At 40.6% G+C, this 21,871-nt stretch overlaps 2 protein-coding genes across 5 annotated transcripts; one reads left to right on the top strand and one right to left on the bottom strand.

The window, feature by feature from the left end:
• The first annotated feature begins 2,238 nt into the window (after positions 1–2,238).
• On the top strand, positions 2,239–7,428 carry LOC139666934 (flavin reductase (NADPH)-like). 3 transcript variants are annotated; one of them, XM_071546284.1, is made up of 5 exons: positions 2,239–2,332; positions 3,859–4,106; positions 4,883–5,084; positions 6,025–6,189; positions 6,905–7,428. In XM_071546284.1, the coding sequence occupies exons 2-5, from the start codon at positions 3,972–3,974 to the stop codon at positions 7,060–7,062; spliced, it is 660 nt and encodes a 219-aa protein (XP_071402385.1). In that variant the 5' UTR covers positions 2,239–2,332; positions 3,859–3,971; the 3' UTR covers positions 7,063–7,428. The 3 variants fall into 3 exon arrangements, with proteins under 3 accessions (XP_071402385.1, XP_071402384.1, XP_071402383.1); XM_071546283.1 differs by having other exon boundaries at positions 2,247–2,332; positions 3,963–4,106; XM_071546282.1 differs by having other exon boundaries at positions 2,258–2,332; positions 3,925–4,106.
• A 4,925-nt stretch (positions 7,429–12,353) lies between these two features.
• On the bottom strand, positions 12,354–21,233 carry LOC139666922 (long-chain-fatty-acid--CoA ligase ACSBG2-like). Of its 2 annotated transcripts, none has more exons than XM_071546269.1 (12): positions 20,787–21,233; positions 20,203–20,291; positions 19,406–19,533; positions 19,150–19,223; positions 18,689–18,838; positions 17,700–17,867; positions 17,107–17,288; positions 16,392–16,625; positions 15,549–15,766; positions 15,139–15,278; positions 14,808–15,051; positions 12,354–14,217 (listed from the first exon to the last, which is right to left on the bottom strand). In XM_071546269.1, the coding sequence occupies exons 1-12, from the start codon at positions 21,093–21,095 to the stop codon at positions 14,132–14,134; spliced, it is 2,022 nt and encodes a 673-aa protein (XP_071402370.1). In that variant the 5' UTR covers positions 21,096–21,233; the 3' UTR covers positions 12,354–14,131. The 2 variants fall into 2 exon arrangements, with proteins under 2 accessions (XP_071402370.1, XP_071402369.1); XM_071546268.1 differs by having other exon boundaries at positions 12,355–14,217; positions 19,150–19,230; positions 19,413–19,533.
• Positions 21,234–21,871: the final 638 nt, after the last annotated feature.

Genomic DNA, 21,871 nt, shown 5'->3' with positions numbered 1-21,871 from the left:
ATTCACATGTGAAATTGTAATTTCCACATGGGAAATGTGAAATTTCACATGCTCACCTATGAAAATCAAAACCAACATGTGTCCAACAGGCACACATGGTTTGAATTCACATGTGGGTTTTCACATGTGAATTCCTTTCTATAAGCGTCAACAAGTTACACTATACCATGACCAGAGGAAGCAGCAGCCTACTTACGCGGTCACTTTATCTATCCAGTCACCAGTTCCCAAGTTGTTTGGCTGTCAGCTGTTTCAGTGAATATTTGACAGGCATTTGCTCTGCTGCATCCTCCACCAGTCCACTGATATCAAGTCAGGAACCACAAGAAGTCAGTTAGATCACTCATTCTAGACGGATGGATGACAAAACTACCTAAACAAACCCAACAGGTCACCACTGTGGCTTCATGTGTGCTGCTATTCCCCGTGTGCGGCTCTCCTGGTCTGTACTGAAGCTGGTTTAGTCTTTGGTCCCTCAGTGTGATCGCATAATCAAGGCACCGAGCCCCAAGTGGATTAGTTGGGCTAATGACTTGATGCGGATAGACTGTTCTGTATATAGGAAGATGGCAAAGAGCGCTGGTAAACATGGGTGACAAGATGTAGGCCAGCATCCATTTTTGGTAGCTGGCAGCTGCTTTTGGGAAATGCTTTTGATTACAGCTCCTTGTTTTGGAGTCTAGGAATGTGTGTGTGGGTGTGTGGGTGTGTGTGGGTGCTCAGGTGTCTTTGGATTGGATAAATGACCAAGCAGCTCATCCAGCAGGGTTTTTTGGCATGTTTCTAGTGAAATCTTACCTAATCTTGACCAGAAATAGGTGAGCTCCATCTTTTTGTCCTCCACTGGAGTTCAGTTGTGGATCAAGATCACACCAGGTCTTGTTCGGATGGAAGACATTTGAAAGCATTGTTCACAAAATTTGTCCAGCTTTCAATTTGCCTGGTATCTCTCTAATTTTAGATAAAACATCTGACTTTAAATATTTTTTAGTCATGTCTTGTCTTCATTTTGTCAAAAAGAGTTATTATGCCTATTTATATGTGTCTAGACAGGTATGTGTATGGATATTTATGTAAATGTGAGTTTGTTTTGTGATGTGAGGTACAGACTTGGTTCTTACCTGTGCATGTGTGGGTGGGTATTGGTGCTATTGGTGTTAATGTTATTATATTCTATATTGCCCTTGCTTGATTATGGCGATCTGTTGTATATGCACGCCTCTGCCCAGTGCTTGCATTGGCTGGATACTGTGTACCACAGCGCTCTGAGGTTTGTCACAGGCTGCAAAGCTCTCACTCATCATTGCACCCTATATGCCAGAGTTCAGTGGCCCTCACTGGCCTTGCGCAGACTCACTCATTGGTACATATTTATTTACAAGTCCATCCTCGGTCTGCTCCCCTCTTACCTTTGTGAGTATATCTCACTCAAAACCAGTAATTATTGTTTGCGCTCTAATGACACCCTCTTACTGTCCGTCCCTAAGGTTCGCACTGAATTTGGCAAACGGGCCTTTATGTTCTCCGCCCCTGCAGCCTGGAACCACTTGCAGACAGATTTGCAGCTTGATGTGCTGATCCCGATTAGGGCATTAAAAAAATGTAGTGAAGGGTTTGGAGGCAAATTCATTTGGAACTTGCACTTGCTTCCTTAGCTAGACCTGTTCCCTCCTCTCCGTCTTTTAGGCATATGATTCTGCGAGTTGCATGTGTGTATGTTTTGTTTTACATGCTTTTAATGTTTGCTGTATGTTGTTTGAAACTTTGTATTGCTGCTATCTTGGCCAGGGCTCCCTCGAAAAAGAGATCTTGTAATCTCAATGGGACTCACCTGGTTAAATAAAGGTTTAATAATAATAAATAATATTATTCACTTGTAGGCCTATTTTTGTTTGTTTTTTGTTCATTTATGGTGCATATTATTCTTTTTTTTTCCTGCGCCCCCCTCCACCCAATGTTTTTTTCTAATGGCTGTTGGTAGATTTCATTGTTATTGGACAAATAAATGACGACAAAGAGTTTTCAGTCAATTACAATCTTTGTTTTAAATTGTTAGATCTATCTGCTGCTTAATTCTGATCACATACCTGAACCAGAGAAAAATATCAGTGGGCCTGTATCTAAACCAAATTAGCTTTTGTGAATCGTGGTTTTACAGACGCACCTGAACGTCGCGGCTCTTGAACGCCTCCTTCCGCGTGTACGTCAACCGGAAACGCATAGCAGCTTGTTGTGAAACCTAAACAGAGCGCCAACGCCAACATGATGCCCTTGGCTTGCTGTCAAACTGATTGGCAGCAAGATTTTTTGCGAGACAATCAAGTATCCCATGGTGAGCAAGTCATTTCTAAATGCATGGAACTGTTCAGGAATTATAATTGTATAATGAGATAACCTAACATCAAACTAGGCTACTGTCAGCTTAATGTTGCCCTGCTTGTCGGTAAACATAAATACCTCATAAAACATAAGTAAAGAGGTTTTCTGAGTGGTTTGGGTCCCTTCTTCAATTCAACATAGGCTACTGTACCTCCACCAAACAGCACTTAACTATAAACAAAAGTTGAACTGCTGCAACTTCTTCGTCTGTAAGGCCGTTCATTTAGTTTCCAGACTCCCTCGGGATGACAGCGAGCAGTGGCAATCAATTTTTAAAGTACGGGAAATCCTGAACAATATTGTACTGTTATTTGTGCAGAGTCATTGAATGCAGCCTTATCCCCCAGAAACATCCCCGTCTGTGTTTTCCCCCAAAAACCCCAACCTCTCCCCAACCTCACATGTGAACTCAAAGCACATGTGCTTGTTTGGCACATGCACCAGCCGAAAGCGTCCTGTCACATGCAAAGAGACGATTCACAGATGTAAATGTATTTTTGTAAGAACCTCAGTATGCATGTCCAGAACAGGTTAAGCTTTTCAGACATGCCTATATTAAGATAATTAAGTGGTTTTTAAACAAAAGACCATGTTAGTTTTGTTATGTTGCTAATTTGACAGCTGACACACTCCGTCACAAAAATGCCAATTCCACAATCGCCAAACATTCATATTAAAAATAATAATGGAACAATACCAATATTGCTTTTAAAGCTGATATCAGCCAATACCGATAGTCTGCTGATATATCAGTGCACTCCTAAGGCATGCACCCAGTCCATCCCACTAGGGTTCCCAGCACTAATATTGGTTTAATTGCCTTAAACATCAAGAATAGTAGGCTTGTAGTCTTGTCCTCTAAAACGTGAACATGGCAGTCAGGGGCCTCAGCTCAGATCTGCTTCTCTGCCGTCTTAATATTTGGCCTTAACTACCATGATGTGCATCCTCAGGCTCATTTCATAATCAAGATAATTAGAGATTCAGAGATTCCCTTGGCTTGGTTTCTTCAGTGAGCATCTGACCAACCGCTCATCCTGGTTCACTGCTGCAGAAGTAATCCATTTGGACCGGTCTGGATACAACAAAGACAGACAGTGTTTGTTGTGCGCCCATCAATAAATGGACGTTTTCATCTTCTCCCTGGCACTGCTGATTTGGCACAATCATGAGAGCAAAGTCGAGATGAGATGAAGTACAGACATATCGCTTACTGCTGTCTACTGTTTGGCCAGACAGTGGTGCTCCTATGCTGCATTCAAGACTTGTTGATCAATGAATCCTTGTGCTTAATTGTGCATATATGTGCTAAACTATAGATATTGTATCAACAATTTGGTCAGATGCATCGGTCATCAATGTCTGCAGGAGGTTTCATAGTAAAAATCATCTTAAACAGGATATTTGCTAACTGACGGCTCTAAATTCACCAGACAGGACTTTTTACTGCACCATAATAAAATGCAATTTCACACTTAGGAGTTGCGAAACGGGTTGGGAACCTCCCCGCAGACTGAGAAGGCAAACGCTTTATCCACTGATCAGCTTGTGCCGCAGCCCTGACTGAGCGCTGTTTTCGCCAGAGTCTGAGGATGAAGATAGTTGTGCTGGGAGCCACGGGACAGACTGGACAGTATCTGGTCAACCAGGCCCTGCAGCAGGGTCACATCGTCACCGCCATAGTCAGGAACCCGGGGAAACTCAGTGTGCACCATGACAAACTCAAGGTACCGTATCCTCAAGTCAATGTGTCGGCTGTGTGCTTTGCTGCATTGGGTGATTACCTCTGTTCCCTGCCTGTTGGGTTCAAGGTTTACTGTTGCTGCGATGTCACATGACAGATGTTTTATGCTTATTTGGCAAGTGATAATAAGTCATAACAGTGGCAGAGGAGTGGTTAAGTGCTGCTAATCCTTTTCAGCATCAACCGGATGATTGCTACAGCAAGAATATAGTTCTTCTTGGTTGGCTCTAACATCAATATCATGATAATCATAAGGATTTTTCTCGATATCAATATATATCACGATATGGTTCATGTATGCAAAATCACGTTAAATAATCAAAATAATGTTCATCTCATTGAACCGAATGGTGATGTTAGGTGTTGGTGTCAAACAAAACTGAAATTTTCAAATAATATTCCTACCATACCTCATTTTATCAGAGTTTTTAAGTAAAATTTGCTTGTCATCATCGATTTAGACAGCAGAAATGTGTGTCACGATATCAAAATATCTTCATATCATCACGATATGATTCCACTGAAAGACGATAAACGATAATATTGAATTTTCGCCCAGCCCTACTCTAACAGCTGGGTGTGTGATTACACTGTTGACTTTACTACAAAACTCAGTGTGTACACTGTATATGGAAGATGTTCACTGACTTTAAAGTTTACTGTTGATGCACTGCTTCCGAACTGACTTAGCCAGAGTATCTATGAAGCGAACTGTGACCCCGATCGCAAATCTATTCTTGTTTCCCGCTCTGCTGTCAGGTGGTGGAAGCTGATGTTTTCTCAGCAAACAGTTTAAAGGCTCATTTCAAAGGGCAGGATGTGATCATGTCCTGCCTCGGCTTCCCTGCCTCCTTCCTCTCTGGGGTGACGGGCTACACCCTGTCCATGAGCGCAGTGGTCAGCGCCATGCGGGAGGCCCGGGTCAACAGGATCATCACCATGACGTCCTGGTACACCCAGCGTAAGTCCACTGGATATGTGATATGTGATGCTCTAGGCCTGTTTTGATTTGTTGAAGGAAAAATCCACCCTTGGATACTTTTACACTGTTACATGTAATCAGTTTGTGATGTTAAATGCATTGCAGGAGTTACTTTGTGGTGAAGCATTGTAATTTTACTTTTTCGGCGTACCCACGTTCCCTCAACCTGCCTCGTCTACTTCTACTTAAATTAGTGATTTCCTACATTTCCCAGAATGCCTATCAACAACCCCCAAAGAACAGACCTGAACTTGTTGCTTTCAGTGAAAGGGCTATAGCTAGCTAGCCAATGAGTTTGTGAACATTGGGGCGCGTCTGTGATTGGCAGCTGTGCCCCTTGCAGCTTTCTTGTGGCTGCATTGCATTCTGGTCTATTGAGGCTTCTGTCAGTGGAGAAATTGGTCTCTCTCCTCTTCTACAATGTATTTCTCCCTGTATGATTGTTGAACATCGGTGCAAAATGGCGGCTCTAGAAAGAAACCCTCGCTCTTCGATTCAGAGGAACTGACACCAAAACCTGACATTTACCGTTGATGTTTTAGATATATTAATAATTTTCTGCTCCATTGCTCAAACTCCATTGTAGCTGCTGGACATATCTTGACGTGACGTCACATCATCTGCGTTTGACCAGTTATCCTCAGGAATAAAAAATACCCCACCAAACATAAAAATGGGCCCAGAAATGCAAAGTATATTGCATATTTGTTTTAGTTTTAGGGTGGATTTTCCATTTAACAATTCTGTACAGTCAGTTGTGTGTTATTGAAATGTTGAGCACATTTAAGCCTGTTTATCAGAATGAAAAGTTCATTCCATTCAGAAGATTTCATTTCTTTAAAGATGAAAAAGACCTCAAAGTCTAAATACATTTGAGAGCCAGTATACTTGTATAAGTTTCACTGTTTTGTTTTCTCAGCTGACTCTGGAGCTCAGTCATCTTTCCTCATCCGGTTCCTCCTGCTGCCGATGATCAGAAGCGTCCTCAGCAACATGTACGAGATGGAGCACTATCTGAAGAGGATTGAGGATGTCAACTGGACTGTGGTTCGCCCGCCTGGGCTGAAGAACCTGCCCGCCTCAGGTAAAACAGACAGGCAGTGGCCAAGAGGAGAGGAAAACAAACCGTATCCACAGATTCAATATCCAGTTTCAAGTCACAGTGAAGCTGCATTTTGAGAGCATCTTGCCTCCCTTAATGTGATGAAACAGGATGTTGGAGCGGGCAGGGAGGGATCATTCAAAACTGTAAACCAATGGGAGATCAGCTAGGAAGAGAAAGACAGTTTTATTTGATGGGAGGGGCAGAGGGGCGGGACTGTTCAAAAACCTGTGAAGGTTTTATTGGTTGGAATTTTTATTTCTGTCTCCTGGTACACGATGATATCACCACTAAAGATTTCCCATTTTTACCAGGAAGTAAACCTAATGAGATTTTGATAGGAAAATACAATAAAATACCCTTTTTTGGCATAAATTGTGAAATAGGTGTGTGGTATGATAGAATGAGCTAAAAAAGACAAAAAAGTCATTTATCATTGCAATGTGACTTAAAAGGGCCTTAGGATCCATTTTGTCACAGTGCAAGCTCATTAGCACGTGCTTTTATTACTTCATGCAGTGCTTATGAGAATTAATGGGTCTTATGTTTTTTTTTTTCCTTGAGGGTCAAACAGACATTTTGGTGTACTGTGGTGTGCTTTTCACTTGCTGGAGGACTAAATGAAAATGCTCGTCCATTTTCACCAGTAATGGTAAGGTAAATGACTCCTAATGTTCTGTCTTTGCCTCTTCTGCAGCTCAAGAGTTCCTGACCCATGAGGGCTTCTTTGTTCCTGACTCCAGTGGGAATCCTAAAGGCAGTACAGTGGCTCGGGGAGACGTGGCACGCTTCATGCTCTCTCTACTCAACAGCAACGCCTGGGTCAAGAAGGGAGTCGCCATCACTACCAAATAATAAACAAGAAGCCAGCGTCCTTAGTAACAAAACGTGCCATCTTTTCCCTGTGTGCTGATGGGATGATAATGTCTGATTGATATCTTTTTATTTAGTCTTGTTTAACATTTTTGAAAATCTTGCTGAACATGAATAGGATTCATTTCATTTCATTTCACAAGTGTATGTTTTTCATGGTCATGCCACTACTCTGAGAGTACAGTAAATCAAATCACATGTGATTGTATTTCACGGTTTTGCCCACATGAGGGCAATGTTGTGCAACATATTCAAAGAAGCATTTCATTTTCAAAAATGTACTGTTGGTTCTGTAACATAAAAGCATAAACAATGTTGTATGTAGAGATACATATGGTGCATTATAAATACACATGCAGTATCATTGATATGTTGAGGACTTGTTTGAAAGTTTCATAAAAACGCACACATTTTTCTTTATTTTTACTATTTTTCACATTTTGAATAATAACAATGACATCAAAACTATGAAATAACACAAATGGAATTATGCATTGACCAAAAAAGTGCTAAACAAATATATGTATATATTATATCTTATATTTTTGATTCTTTAAAGTAGCCGCCCTTTGCCTTGATGGAAAGGCAAAGGCTTTGGAAAGAAATTCATACATAGGCATCAACTTCACTTTGTTAATTTGCTTAGAAACAAATTTCAAGCATTTAAGCATTAGCCTTTAGATCAAAATGACTTTATATAATAGATAATTAAAAACATAGTACGTTCAATCAGGTGTGTCCAGACTTTTGACTGGTAGTGTATGTGAACTAATTTTGCTTATGGTAGTGTTTAGCAGTTTTTTGAGCCCAAGCTTCAACCTCTGCTCTTGCTCCCTAAAGTCCCCTAGCTTCAAACCCTTATTTATCCAGGAAAAGATGATGCAGCACACATGCTCTTTTTCAGCATTTCCAGTCTTGATCACATTCACACAGTTACACCTATTCACAGCTAGGAGTCGCCCAGTACAACCAGTCTGTGATTTAGAGCGAGAGGGATTAGAAAGGGCTAGGCAGAACTGCCAACTAAATTGATGGTATATATATGATGTAGATATTCTCAGAAAGTGTTTAAGGCATTGCCTAGTAATCTGTTTTGACAACATTTCAGTGGCCAGATGCAGCATTGATGAATATCAACGGAATAAGTTTACAATGTGGTTTACATGAAGGAATAAAAACAATAACAGTAAACTATGTAAGGAGGAGATTAAAAAAATAGGAACCACAACCAAAAGAAAATATCTTAGAATGAAAATAAATGCATGAAACAGAATAAAAATAGAAAAAAACCCACAAAAACAAGACTAAGTGGACAAAATCAACAATTACATAAAAACAAGGTGATAAAAATGTATTTTAAGAAGTGATTTCAAACATGATCAGAATCAGTGATCCTACATTAATCTGGCAGGGATTTCCACAGTCTAGTGGCCCTGATGGCAGAGTGCAATCACCTTTACTTTCTATCCTGCCAGGTAGTTACCTGAATTCACCTGATGTCCTCGGTCTACATCTGTCCCTGATTAGATGGCAAGAATGAAAACCTGTCTGTTTAGTATAGACATGGATGGCTGTGCATATGTATGTGCTGTTTGGTTTGTGAACGCCCTGTTTGTGTTTGGTACTGTGTCTTGCATTGCTTGTGATGTTTCTGTGCTAAAGAAATTTGCCAGAGTGGAATTGATAAAGTACAAGTCAAACATCGGGAACTAAAAGGTCTGCAGTGTAGCAAGGGGCCAGAACTAGCCATACTTTAAACCTGATCAGTAAAATCTTACAATCTGTTCTAACTGGTAAACAGTGCAGAGATGCTAAAATTCAGATTCATTGGCACCAGTTAAAATCGTAGCTGCTGCATTCTGAATGAGCTGGAGATGTGAGCGACCTTTGACCTGTGCAGGAACAGAAGGAACTGCAGTTGTCTACACAAGATGAAATAAAATGATGGATGAACTTCTCTGAGTCTGTGGAGGACAAAATAACTTGGTGTGGGATATGTTTCTCAGTTGTAGGGCAATATTACTATCTTTACCTGTTCTTCTGAAGTCAAGTTACTGTCACAAATCACTTCTGGCCTCTGTCTTTTTTTTTTAAATATTTTTTTGGAGCCAAATAAGACTTGCAGTTCTGTGGAGAGCCAGAGATACTCATCCAGTGCTTCTGGCAGTCTATTAAAATTGTATGACAATGTAAGATGCTGCAATAAAAGGATTAGGAGCATACAGTCTCCATTTCTTGAAGAAAGGCAGTCTGTGTGCATTGTAGTTGGCTAAAACCTGATTGGAATCTCAAGAATGTTTGAGATAACTGAGTAAGACCTTCTTCTAAAACTGTTAAGTGAAAACTAGCTTAATGCTATACAGCACATGTTTGTCAGCTGTGAGCATCTTGGCAAGTAATTTAATCATTTTAAGTGTTTTCCATGACTATCATGGATACAGGCAACAGCTCATATTTTAGCAACACATTATACTGAGACAACAAAGGGTTTGGAGTAGTAATACGTTTTACGTCATTGGTTTACAGTCTTGCAAATCCAACCAGAGGAAGATATTTCTGACCAGTGGCTATAGCTATTTAGTGAAGAAACAGAAAACAAAGACATTGCTACTATATTCAAGCGCTTACTGCATCAGATTGCCAACCAAATGTGTGTTCATCCACAAAATACACCTAACCAATCCCAAGGAGTGTCTGTATGTAACACTACCCATGAATCCTTGCAGACATCAAGTACACGGAATAAGATAATCCTCTTTATGTTTATCATATTGTCATGCAAATAAAACAGCCAACTTTTATTATCAAAAGACATTTTCCAAGGCATACATTACCATCTTAATGCAATGCAATTTACATTGTGTGCCACCGGGTCAAAGTCAGAGAATTAAGTTATTGTTTCGCTTGGAGGCCCTATCAGGAAACTATTCAAATTCATATTCAAATGATTCAAAAGAGGAACAAGCGTCAAAGGAGATGGGAAATCATTTTTGTGACAGACGCCGCCACTGAAATAAAACCACAGTAATAAAATCATGGAAGATAAAAGACGTATCAGAAAGAGATCTGACATTCAGTGTGCCAGACAGTTGTCAGCGGTGGGAGAAAGAACTGAAGGCTGTCCAGGAATATGTGTTAGGTTGTTTCTATTGGCAGCTGTATGTCTTGGTAGGAAATAATGGTGTATACAGGGTCAGGGAACGGTAGTTGGGACGAGGCTTTTCCTATTATATTTGAGGCATGAGTCCACGTTATCAGACCGCATCTGGGCCCAACGTCCTGTTTGGGTGAAGGCCATTGCAATTAAGTAGGATGGGCTTGCCAAAAATAGTTAAAAGTTATTTATATACAGTATGGGAGCCATATTGATGCACATGAAGGTGGTCCATGAAGTCATGTGTGAAGGGGCCTGAAACCTGTTTTAAGTGTCCAGAATGTGTTGAAATGTGCCACTAAAACTGATATTGTCATTGTTGGTATAATTAGCCAGGATGTTGTCTAGATCTAATGTATAAACCATAATAATAATAATACATAATACAAACCAAATAAAGGTGAAAAAAAAAAGAAAGTGCATGCTGGTTAGTATTTGTCAAGGCTGGATGGACTGGAACTCCTCGTAAAACCAGTGCTTGAAACCGATTGGCGAGTTGTATTTTTGGTGAGGTTTCCCAGAGTGCCAGGGGGTTGGGTTTGTCTTTTAAAGAAAGGGAGTATGGGTTGTCTGGGTGGCAGAGGTGGAAAGTAACAAATTACAATTACTCTCGTTACTGTAATTGAGTAGCTTTTTTGTGTACTTGTACTTTTTTGAGTAATTTTTAAAATCAGTAATTTTACTTTTACTTAAGTATATTTTGTTTGTTTCCATTACAGAGTAAAAGAAATCCAAAGTTTCCCCAAGTTTTCTATGAACTGCGCGCCAGAAACTGTCCAATCTGTTGGCTGTCCAATCTATACGTTGCCGCTTAATCACAAAGGAGATGGAGACAGATGAGTTAGAAAACACTTCTGCGGACCTAAATCCAACTGAAACCCCATCAGATTTGGTTGAAGTTGAGGATGAACTTGAAGAGAATGAGGTGAATCCGTGGCCATATTTAAGGGACTTCTTCGACTTCAAGTGCAACAGCCTTGTTATGCAGTGTTGAATTGACATGTTTGACTGTTTATGCACTTTATTTTGCAAAGGTGTTCTTTAATAAAAAAAAAGAACCTAGTTTGAGCTTTATAGTTTATATTGTTTTTGTACTTTTTTATTGCATGGGAGAGATGATATAACACCCCCCCCCCCACACCCAAAAAAAAAAGTAACTAAGTAACTTTTACTCTGAGTACATTTTAAATTAGCTACTTTTTACTTTTACTCATGTAGATTTTTACACCAGTAATTTTACTACTACTTAAGTAAAATTTCATCAAAGTAACACTACTTCTCTACTTGAGTAGATTTTTTTTGTACTCTTTCCACCCCTGCTGGGTGGCAGTAGATAAAGTTTTTGTTGGGAAGATCTGGAATCGGCAGAGCGGTGTTGAAAAGTCGAGAACGGAGAGAGGCCGTCGCCCCGCAGCACCAGATACAACTGTTGAATAGTGCTGCACTGGAACATCTAATTACACGAAATACAGTATAAACAAAAACAGAGTAAATCAAACACATTAGGAAAGGTGAGGTTTAGTATTTCTGTGACGTAAAACATGTGACATGAACACACCAGGCTTGATGGTTGATAAGATGTTCAGATATCCTCATTGCCTATAGCTGGACCGGAATGGAATGTCTTTGTCTTTATCTGAATAACTGTCTGCTCTGAAATGCAGAGCAACACAACTAGTTTCTCCATCGTATGTCTGTCAGTCATAGTAGTGCTTTTCTATGCAAATCTTTTAAAATTGTGATGTTAATGATATAGGTGAATGGGACACATTAGGCGTGAATGTGAGCATGAGTTTATTTGTCAGTCTGTGTGTTAAACCCTGTGATGGACTAGCAACCTGTGTAGGGTGTGTCCCTGCTTTCAGCCCAGTGCATGCTGGGATAGGCTCCAGTCAGCCTCCCCGTGACCATGAATAGAAATAAGCGGGTATGGAAAATGAATGATATAGCCTACCACAATGGCATAAATTAATTTTCTATTTAGAATGTACATATTCATATCTTATACTGAAAGCAGCACAATACAACAACAAGGAGAAGAAGCTTAGAGAAGCTTTAAGAAATACTTAATGAGCTGAATTTATTTCCAGTTTTAGAGTTCTGTGTCCTTTTTGATGCAAGTCAGGCAGTTTAATAACTTGTGTATTGAGTTATTAATACTATGTAAACAGTAAATATACGATACTAAATATATACTATAGAAATAGTAATATTATTATACTTTTGATGTCAACATTCAGTTAAAGTCTAAATTATTGTGCAACCACTGCAGAAAAAATGTGACTTACAATACAGGACAATCAAACAGTTATTGGCTGGTGTGGGAATCAAACCTGTGACCTTTCATTTACATGGTAGTCTCTCTAACTGCTAGGTCACCCTGCTGTCAGTAATCTAGGTCATATAACAATTATTTCTGAGTGTTACAGTGACTTACATCAATGAATTAAATGCAATGCCATAGATAAAAAAAAAAATCTTATGAATTTTACCTGTTATTGGAGTAGGGTTAGGTATTTCAAATGAGAATGCAGCAGTTCATTTGGCTGGTAATTGGTTGCAGTGTTATTTAACACTTTGGCTTTCCAGACTCCAGCACCCTTAAGTGCATTTCCGGCTCTGTTACATACCGATACATAAGGCCCCATTGGATTCCCATTTTCTAAAGTGACCCCCGCCTAACTGGTCTTTTGAGTGATGAGGCTGTCAATAATTAAAGGGTTAAACTGAAGCCTGAAGTGAGAGAAATGTGAAGACTGAAGTTTTAAAATGGAACTGCAGTCTAACATGAGTTCATGAGTCATATCCCTCGTATTCACAGTGTAGCCTACAACTAGAGTGATTATTTCAAATATCGAAGTCACAATTTACCGTGCTGAAGTTGACGTTAAATATAAGAGGTTTAAGCATTTTTGCCCAAATTATTTTTTTTATTGACAATTTTGATACAACATGCATCACAAAATAAACCTTTCAATATTTCTCAAACTGTACATGGAGAAGCACTGGGTAAAAATGCCAATGTACATTTGCACATTCTTATGATTGGAGAAATTAAAACTATTACTCTTATTATTACATATTTTGAATACATGATACCAATACTTGTTCAAACATCACCTCCAATCATTAGAAGCGGCGTCTGCAGCTTTGCAAGATAGGGATTTAAACTGGAACCTCACAGGAGGACAATATTTACTGCGGCAAAATCTTACAAAGATACTGCTGCTTCAAAAATAAAATAAGAGGCTTTTGACCAGGACAAGAAGGTTTTCTGCTCACTGGCCACAGTGGCTAATGGTTACTTTCATTGTTTGACCAGCCAATATAATTTTAGAACAGAAAAGACCCTCTAAATGATTATTGGCGACCTTCCAACATTACTGGTATCCAAACCTACCAGGCACAGCCAAAATTTACCAGCACTTGGCTGGTGGTTGGTAGTAATTTCCCACCCTGCTGGTGAATATAGTTTGATTTGTACTGTGATGGTACAATTCTTCTGTGCATCCCGTAGATGGCAAGATTTGGCTATGATGAGGTGGTTTATTTACAAAAAGTGCACTGCTGCTGTGAAACCGTATGTACATTTAAAACAACTTAAATATCAGATACCAAAGGGATTTCTCTCCAGTTTCAGGAAAACTTGACACGTTAAAAGTGTCAAAAAACAAAACCTCTTAGCCATTAAATACAATACAACTACAATCAAGACTTTTTCCTGATCAGGCGCCTCAATTATAAACCTCTTTTTGACTTTCAGGTGAAAATCAGCACTAAATTGGAGTTTATACATTTCTGAATATGAGGATGGGCACAATGCAATGTTCATACACTGGGCCCAAGTTTCTCATGACCCTAGTTCTTTGATGTTGTATGATCCTTCTGTAGTACATTCTACTGGTTTTCCACTCCATACATCTTATTTATTTTCTCCTCGTACATCTTCACAACAACAGGCCTCCTCAGTTTCATGGTGGGTCCTTCAAAGACAGAGAAGAAAAAAAGGGTTAATTCAATCTTATTCTAAAAAGTTAAAATGTTCTTTCTGCTGGGTGGCAACAACAATGGCTCAACATTTGAGCTACTGTATACAGAAGCTTGGGATAAATGTCCAACAGCAAGAGATTCAATCATGTGCGGGTGCCAAAAAATGAGTGCCAAACATTCTCAACAACAGGAATGTTGTCTGGCATGCAGCACTGTCACAACACAAAGCCATGTCTGATTACAGTGGGTTCAATATTTACAGAAAGTATATAGTAAATGCTTTAACTTCTTCCTTCCTCAATAATCATTTTGTCCATTTTAAACCTTTATTTAACCTTATTGTTTCAATACGAACTGGAACAGCGACCTCCTCCGATGACTTAATGATGACTCCGATGACCTGTATTTTATTTGTAGTGTTTTATTTTGTATTATTTTCATTTGCTTGATTTTACCTTGTGTTTTATGTGTTTTAAGTGTTTTATGTCTTGTGATATATTTTAACCTTCTCCCTCTCTGTCTGTTTTAAGTGAACTTGCCAAAACTGAAGTGAACTTAAGTGAACTGAACTTAACTGACTCACCCAGTTCTCCTCCAGATATCGAGAAGTCCTGCTCCAGGATGACCCACTTTTGGATCTTCTGGGCGTTTGAGGTCGCTCTGGCGTTGACGCGCTCCATGCCTTCCTGAATGGCTTTGTAGATAGCTGGCTCCTTATTGGCTAGGATCTCTGAGACCTTGGTTGCTGTGACGCCATGCTGCTGGCAGAAGGCCAGGGCCTCGGGGCTCAGCTCGTCTGTGGGCTCGCCGTTGTCATCCACAACACACTATGGAAAGAGAGAAGGGTCATTATAAGCTATACTGCTGACTTATTTAGTAGTTGTGGCTACACACAGGTACAAAAGCGCAGTTACTTTGAGAGTGAGCAGCATGGAGAGGAACTTGAGCTTGTCTCCGATCAGCATGACGTTGCTGATGATGGCTGTCTCGGACTTCACTGCGTCCTCAATGGGAACCGGGGGGATGTTCTCTCCACCGGCCGTGATGATCAGCTCTGTCCAAAAGACAACAACTTTAAACGTCTGAGCTTCAACTCAACGCATTTTATTTTCCTCACTTGTCATTTATGCATTTTGTTTTTCCATATTCCACCTTGCTGTGGTTCAGTTTCTGTTATCCAGTTGTTTTTGTTTGTTGTTTTTTATTTCTTTGCTCCTTTTGAAGTGAGATTCTTGGGGCATTTTATGTAGACTGCACAATCTTGATTTTTTTCTCTTCTATTTGTCAGGCTACAAACATGCAGAGACTCCTGACCACACCCTACCCTTGATCCTTCCTGTGATGTACAGGAAGTTGTACTGGTCGTGTCTCCCCAGGTCCCCAGAGTGCAGCCAGCCGTCTTGGTCCACAGCCTCTTCTGTTTTGTCAGGCATGTTCAGGTAGCCCATGAAGACGTGTCGTCCCCAGAAACAGATCTCTCCGTTCCCATCCTTGTCTGGATTGTCCAGCTTTGTCTTGCAGCCTGGCATCACCTTTCCACAGCTAGGCAGACAAAAGACAAAAGTCAGTAACATGTCCAGTAAGAGTGTTTCACTTCTGTTTTGACCAGTTGTTTGCAGCTACAAATGGCAGAGAGGGATGACTGTTTGAAAATTTTGAACTTCAGTACCCAGAAATCGTGTAACGTATCCTCAGTAAACTGCACACAACACACTCATATATAAACATACACAAACCCGGTCACTCTGTGATCGCTTATACTAAAGAATACCAAATTGGCAAGAGAGGCAAAAGATCGCTGCTGTTTGTACAGTTTGTACTTCATTCACAAGTGCACATTCCCGACACCAGAATTTTGTGTGTAAATAGGGTGAATCAACAGGATCTCAATTAGGGAATGGGACGTTCTTCTCTATTGCAGCAAGATTTCAGTCAAGTGACCTTTGTGTCTTGAAACTAAACTTGAAACAAAACCCTTGTAAGTGAAGACAGTGTGTGGGAATCTACTGATTCTGACTTTATCTTTCTCCTCTGACGCACATGGCACATACACAGGATTGTCTTTATCTTTATCTTTTTAGAAAACATCCATATCAACAACACACATGAATCAGCGGCAAACTACCAGCACACACGTCAGCATGTTCCACAATCCTTTGCTGCTGACCTCATGATGCGGTAACTGTTGCTCGTGGAGATGGTGTGCGGGCCGGAGCTTTCGCTCATGCCGTAAAGCTCCAACAGAGGCATGTTCAGGCTCATGAAGTACTCCAGAGTGTCCTTGGTGATGGGGGCGGCGCCTGTGTAGCAAGCCTTGCAGCGGTCTAAGCCCAGTGCGGCGCGAACCCTCTTGAAGACCAGATTGTTAGCCAGCATGAAGCCCCAGGGCACAGCATGCTCCCTGTCATGCAAAACAAACACACCAGGGCAGGGGATTAGATTTCTGACACTGATATTGGGAATGGAATTTAAATCAGAAATATTCACTTCAAAATCTAGCAATGGCGCCATCATTGATAAGATCAGTGATGAGATCAGGGATGAGCAGCATGCCAATGGCTGAGGAATTCTACTCAATACAGTCCTACTAACATGGTAATTACTCCTGTTACCATTTGTCTTACAGAGAAGGTTAGGGTAACAGCTGAAGATGGTGAATGATTCAACAGGTAATTTGGACATGCTGCACTTAAGAGTAATACATTATATAGTAATTACACAGCACATTGCCAGCACAGACTGTAATAATCACACAGTAATTGTAATAAGTGCAGTATAACACTGCACCAATGGATGAAATGGCCATTGTTAACAAATGATGCAAATGTGTTTTTTTGTTTTTTTTTGCTGAATTCTGCCCAAGATCTTTGCTGCTGTCTCACCCGTTCATGGCACTGTAGTTGTACTGCAGTCCTATGGACTTAGCCCAGTCTGCCACTCTCTTCCTCATTGGAGATGCCTTGGCACCTATAGCTTTCATCTTCTCCTGCATCTTCTCCCACACGCGTGGAACCCCCAGGAAAGCAGTTGGCTGCACTTCTTTCAAAGTTGTCCCCAAGGAACCCTGGGAAATTTGTGTTATAGTAGGTTGAGTATCCGATTGTGTATTGTGTCAGTGTCATCACCAAAACATCCTGAATTAATCAAATAACACTACCATCTTTCACAGAATAGTAAAAACCATGTGTGTATATTAAGCATTCATCAATACACAGGATATGATGGTACTATCCCTTGTGCCATAATCCAAGATGAGCATTCATATAGAGGCCCAATTCAGAGTTTAACAGAATGATATACTACCATACAAGTGAGTACCATAGAAAACATCAGGCTATACCGTCGTAAATCTATAGCACCATAAGACAGGCAGCAACGTTCACCAGCTACCTACTCTAGCTTTCAGGGTGAGTGAGTATAGGCAAGTCATTGGTTTGGTGAAGGAAGGTGTAAAAGATGTAAAAGGCATCCTGACCTTGAGGGCATCTGGCTCAGCAAAGTAGGTGGTCCCTGCAAACCTCACGCAGATCCACATGTCGTTGACCTGGGCGGCCACATGGCTGAGCGGCAGGTAACTGACCACCGCCTCCTCACCGTAGCTCAATTCTGTCATGAGCCCTGCCGCATTGGCTGTCCAGGTGAGCTGGACATTAAGAAGTAGGAGAGGAGTCATCAGAAATTAGATAAAATGTAGGTTGAATTTTGTAATGCAATATTCCTAGCCTGGTTTTCCAGCTACCTGCCTGATAGAATTCAATTTGTTAACCGGAAGCATCTGTTGTAGCACTCCCTGCCTATCATGAGTGGAGTTCCCCAAGGCTCTATCCTGGGGTCTACTCTGCTTCTCATTTATATATAAAAAACTACACACTCCATTGGAAGCTGTTAAAAAACTGAACGTTTATGATACAATCTTCGGTTGGCCCTTCCCTGGTCTCTGTTTTGAATTCTCTTCAAGAAAGTTTCATTCAATAGAAATGACTCCCTCCCTAATCTTAAACATCATGGTTTAGATAAAAGTCTGATGTCACTGCCAGTGAATAGAATGACCTCAAAATCACTGAATCTTGACAGTTTTATCTCAAAATCTGCCATCAAGGACTGCATTACATACATTCTTTCTGAAACTACTGCCATACTAACACCCCTTTGTTAATCTCTGCTTTCACATGTGCCATGTCCTTGTAGTCTTTACTATTACTTGTAGTTTAGTCCTGCCTCATCTTAATGCCTATGATGTACTCTATAACCTGCCTTTACTGTTATGTCATACATCAGTTGTCCTCTCACTTCTTGCACCAACTCTTATCTGCTTAATGTAATTTAATGTCATTTCATTTCATTTCATTTAGGTTAAATTAAAGGATACATTAAAGGATAAATAAAATTAAAATGGAGTCTTTTCAAGTCAATACAATGAAAGTTAGGGATGGAAAAGTATTTAATCCAGGCCCAGTTACTCACATTGTCATGGCTCAACATGACTCCTTTAGGGTTGCCAGTGGTTCCAGAGGTGTAGATGAGGGTGCAGCACTCATTGGCCCGAAGACTGCCAATCACAGCATCCAGCTGCTCATCAGGCACTTCCTCTCCCAGCTTCATGAACTCTGCCCACTACAGAGACACAGAGATTAAGTTAATAAAACGGCTTCATTCCAGACTGAACACTGAACTGCACCTATATTGTGCTGTTTCACATGGTTGAACTTACATAGCCATGTTTAACTATACTGTGTCACTAGTCTGGTTGTACATCTTCTATCACAGATCGACACATTTTGAAAAGAAATGACACCTGATGTTGGCAATGCATGAAAAAGATAATGAGCTGCAGTATGCACACCATATGCACCTATTCTGCCACATTTTCAAGTGTTTCAGAAATATGTGACTTGTTGATCAAGGTTATTGCATTGGAAACATACTGTGTACAGGTTTGGTAACTTCGGCTGCAGCTCGTCTTTATATTGGATGATGGCTTTCAGATGAGGTAGCTGATCTTTAACCTGTGGGGTTAAAGGACAAATTCCATAAAATCAATTAAGAATAAATTCATACACTGAAAGTGAATCAGTGCAACATACAATAAAGTCAGTAATCAGCTGGTCTTGACATAATGTTCAGATAAGACTCGTGATGGATGATTCCACTAACACAAAAAGACTAGTACTACAGCGCGACTCCTGACCTGTAGGATTTTGACGAGCTGTTTGTGGTTCTCCACAACCAGGACATTGGCCTCACAGTTGGCAGCCACATACTGACATGCCTCGGGGGAGTTGGTGGTGTAGATGCCGGCTGCCAGGCCCCTATGACACAAATCAAATGTTGGATGGTAATGCAAAGTTTTGAATCTGTACAGCTGCCAGCACAGTGCACGGTGGCTTTTACTCACCTGCTACAAGAGATTGTAATATAAAACTCTTTGGTTAATAATTACATATTGTTCTGCTTTTAGAAAGGAACACTGTTGATTGCCAAACTGCTGACATCACTGAAGTTATGTTGATTAGATGTGTCATCTAGAATTTACTTCAAAATAAAGCATTATCTCAGTTATTGCCATATGAATCTTCACTGTTAATTTGAGTTTTAAAATAAGGATCATTATAATCCTGTTTGTTTGTCAATCATTTATCTGAGGAAAACAGCTGGATGTGCAATACTGACAATATTTTTGCTGACTCCCTAGGCCCTATAGTTTCTAGAAAGCAGAGAGGAAATGTCAAGCCTGTAGCCACTTTAGGTTTCCTAAGCATCTTAATTATACTAACTACAACTTAATTCAATTCCCTGTAGTGGTACAACCCAAACAAGTGAGGTTACAGACACAGAGACAGACTTAGATATATACAAAGAGAGAGAAGTGTGCAGTGTCAGGTTAAATAATAGTGAGGGGTCTCATGCATAACAGTGAAGTGTAAATCCCACAAGGAATCTTATCTACCTCAATTACAGTTGCCCAAATGTAATCTTACCCAGCGAAGATGCAGCCAATGTCTGAGATGAACCATTCAGGAGAGTTGAATCCCAGAATACCAACACCATGGTAACGCTCCAGCCCCAACTAAAAGAAGACAAGTACTTCTTTAGAATATGTATCTTTAATGAGACACAGTGCCTCATTTACTTTTGACCTACATCACGCTTCGAGAGCCACCCCACTTCACGGGACACGGACATGGCCGTGAAATGGGAGATGTAACACAAGCTGAGAATTTCACACACCCAAGTGTTGGTTTTCAGCAGCCCATTCTCACCCAACAAAGGAGATTATAATTGAGGATGAAGGAGGTTTTGTCCTAATATGTAAACAGCCGATAGCATTTCCCAGGTGCTACGAATTACAGTATGGAGTGGAGTTTCTTATATCAAAATGCATCTGTACATATGAATTCACCTAATGAATCAAAAATTGCTTCTATGGTCATTCAGATTATAACTGTAGAATATGTCGTATTTCCAGTGTATTGTAATATAGTTTGTATAGAGTGACAAGTGTGTGCTCTAGGCATGCATAACAAGGTAACATAGTAAACAAAGATAACATAGGTAAACAAACCTTGAGAAAACTCTTGGCGGCTGCTCGGCACTGCTCATAGTATTGCCTCCAGGTCACGGTGACCCACTGCCCCTCTTGCTTGGAAGCCAAGGCTGGATGATCCCCATAGCTCTCCACCGTCTCCAGGAACATCTGATGGATCGTCATGGGAGTCTCGGACCCCGGGCCTGAACCCTCCATTCTCAGGTTGACCGCCTTGTCTCTGCTGGTGCTCCATAGGTGGTCGGCAGGGGCCAGCGTTGTCGCCGTTGGCAAAGGAACCGCCTTGGGCTCTTTTGTACGAGGACAACAGGGGCAGTTACCCGCCATTAGTGACAGCGTAGTGGAGTCAAACTCAGAAGTCACCCCACAACACCAAGACACATCAAGTTCACCGGTGAGAGGGAGAGTCAGGTGTGTGAGAGGTTTGAAGCTGCAGACATGTCTATCCCTGGTCTACTACTGTGGGTGTGTATTCACGCTGGCTGTCTCAGAGAGTAACATGATTTGCAGGTTATTCAGAGAGCAGGGGGTTGGCCTCAGGCTGCTTTAGGTTACCTGAGACCAAACAGGAAGCTGTGGAATTTCCCTGTCTACCTACCAATCGAGTTTGGCCAGAGGAACTTGCTATAGTTCAGATGAAATATATAGGGAGATTGGGGGCATGAAAGAGCAGATTAGTGCGGTATTTGTTGTCAAAAATCATACAAAGTCTTGCTAAAAATCCCTTCCAAAATAATATTATAATATTATATTATTATTTACTTTATTTTCTGAGGTTTTTCTGGCATCACCCTGCATTGTCACTGTCTTTGATGTCCCCCTGCTCACACCTGCTCATACATCCTTGATACTATTACACTTTACAAAACTAGAAAAATTGAAACCCAATGCCTCACGTTGGCTAAATGGGCACACTTGGGCCTTAAAGAGCCAATGCCAGAGTGCAAAGGGAAAACTAACAAGTTTCAAGTCTCCTTTGAGATTTGAAAAGACTTCACTTCAGAATTCAGTTAGACAGTTAATGATGCAAGAGTGACCTTCTTTCTTTTTGCCTCACTCAAAAGTCTTTTTTTGTAATGTCTTTGCACAGTGCTTTGTAAATT

Source organism: Centroberyx affinis, unplaced genomic scaffold, assembly GCF_046629955.1.
Source record: "Centroberyx affinis isolate AG114_WGS23_722 - 3 ecotype Tasmania unplaced genomic scaffold, CSIRO-AGI_Caff_v1 ptg005195l_1, whole genome shotgun sequence".
NCBI classification, from domain to species: domain Eukaryota; kingdom Metazoa; phylum Chordata; class Actinopteri; order Beryciformes; family Berycidae; genus Centroberyx; species Centroberyx affinis.
The sequence above is the reverse complement of the archived record's forward strand: the minus strand, read 5'-3'. Positions and strand labels throughout refer to the sequence as shown.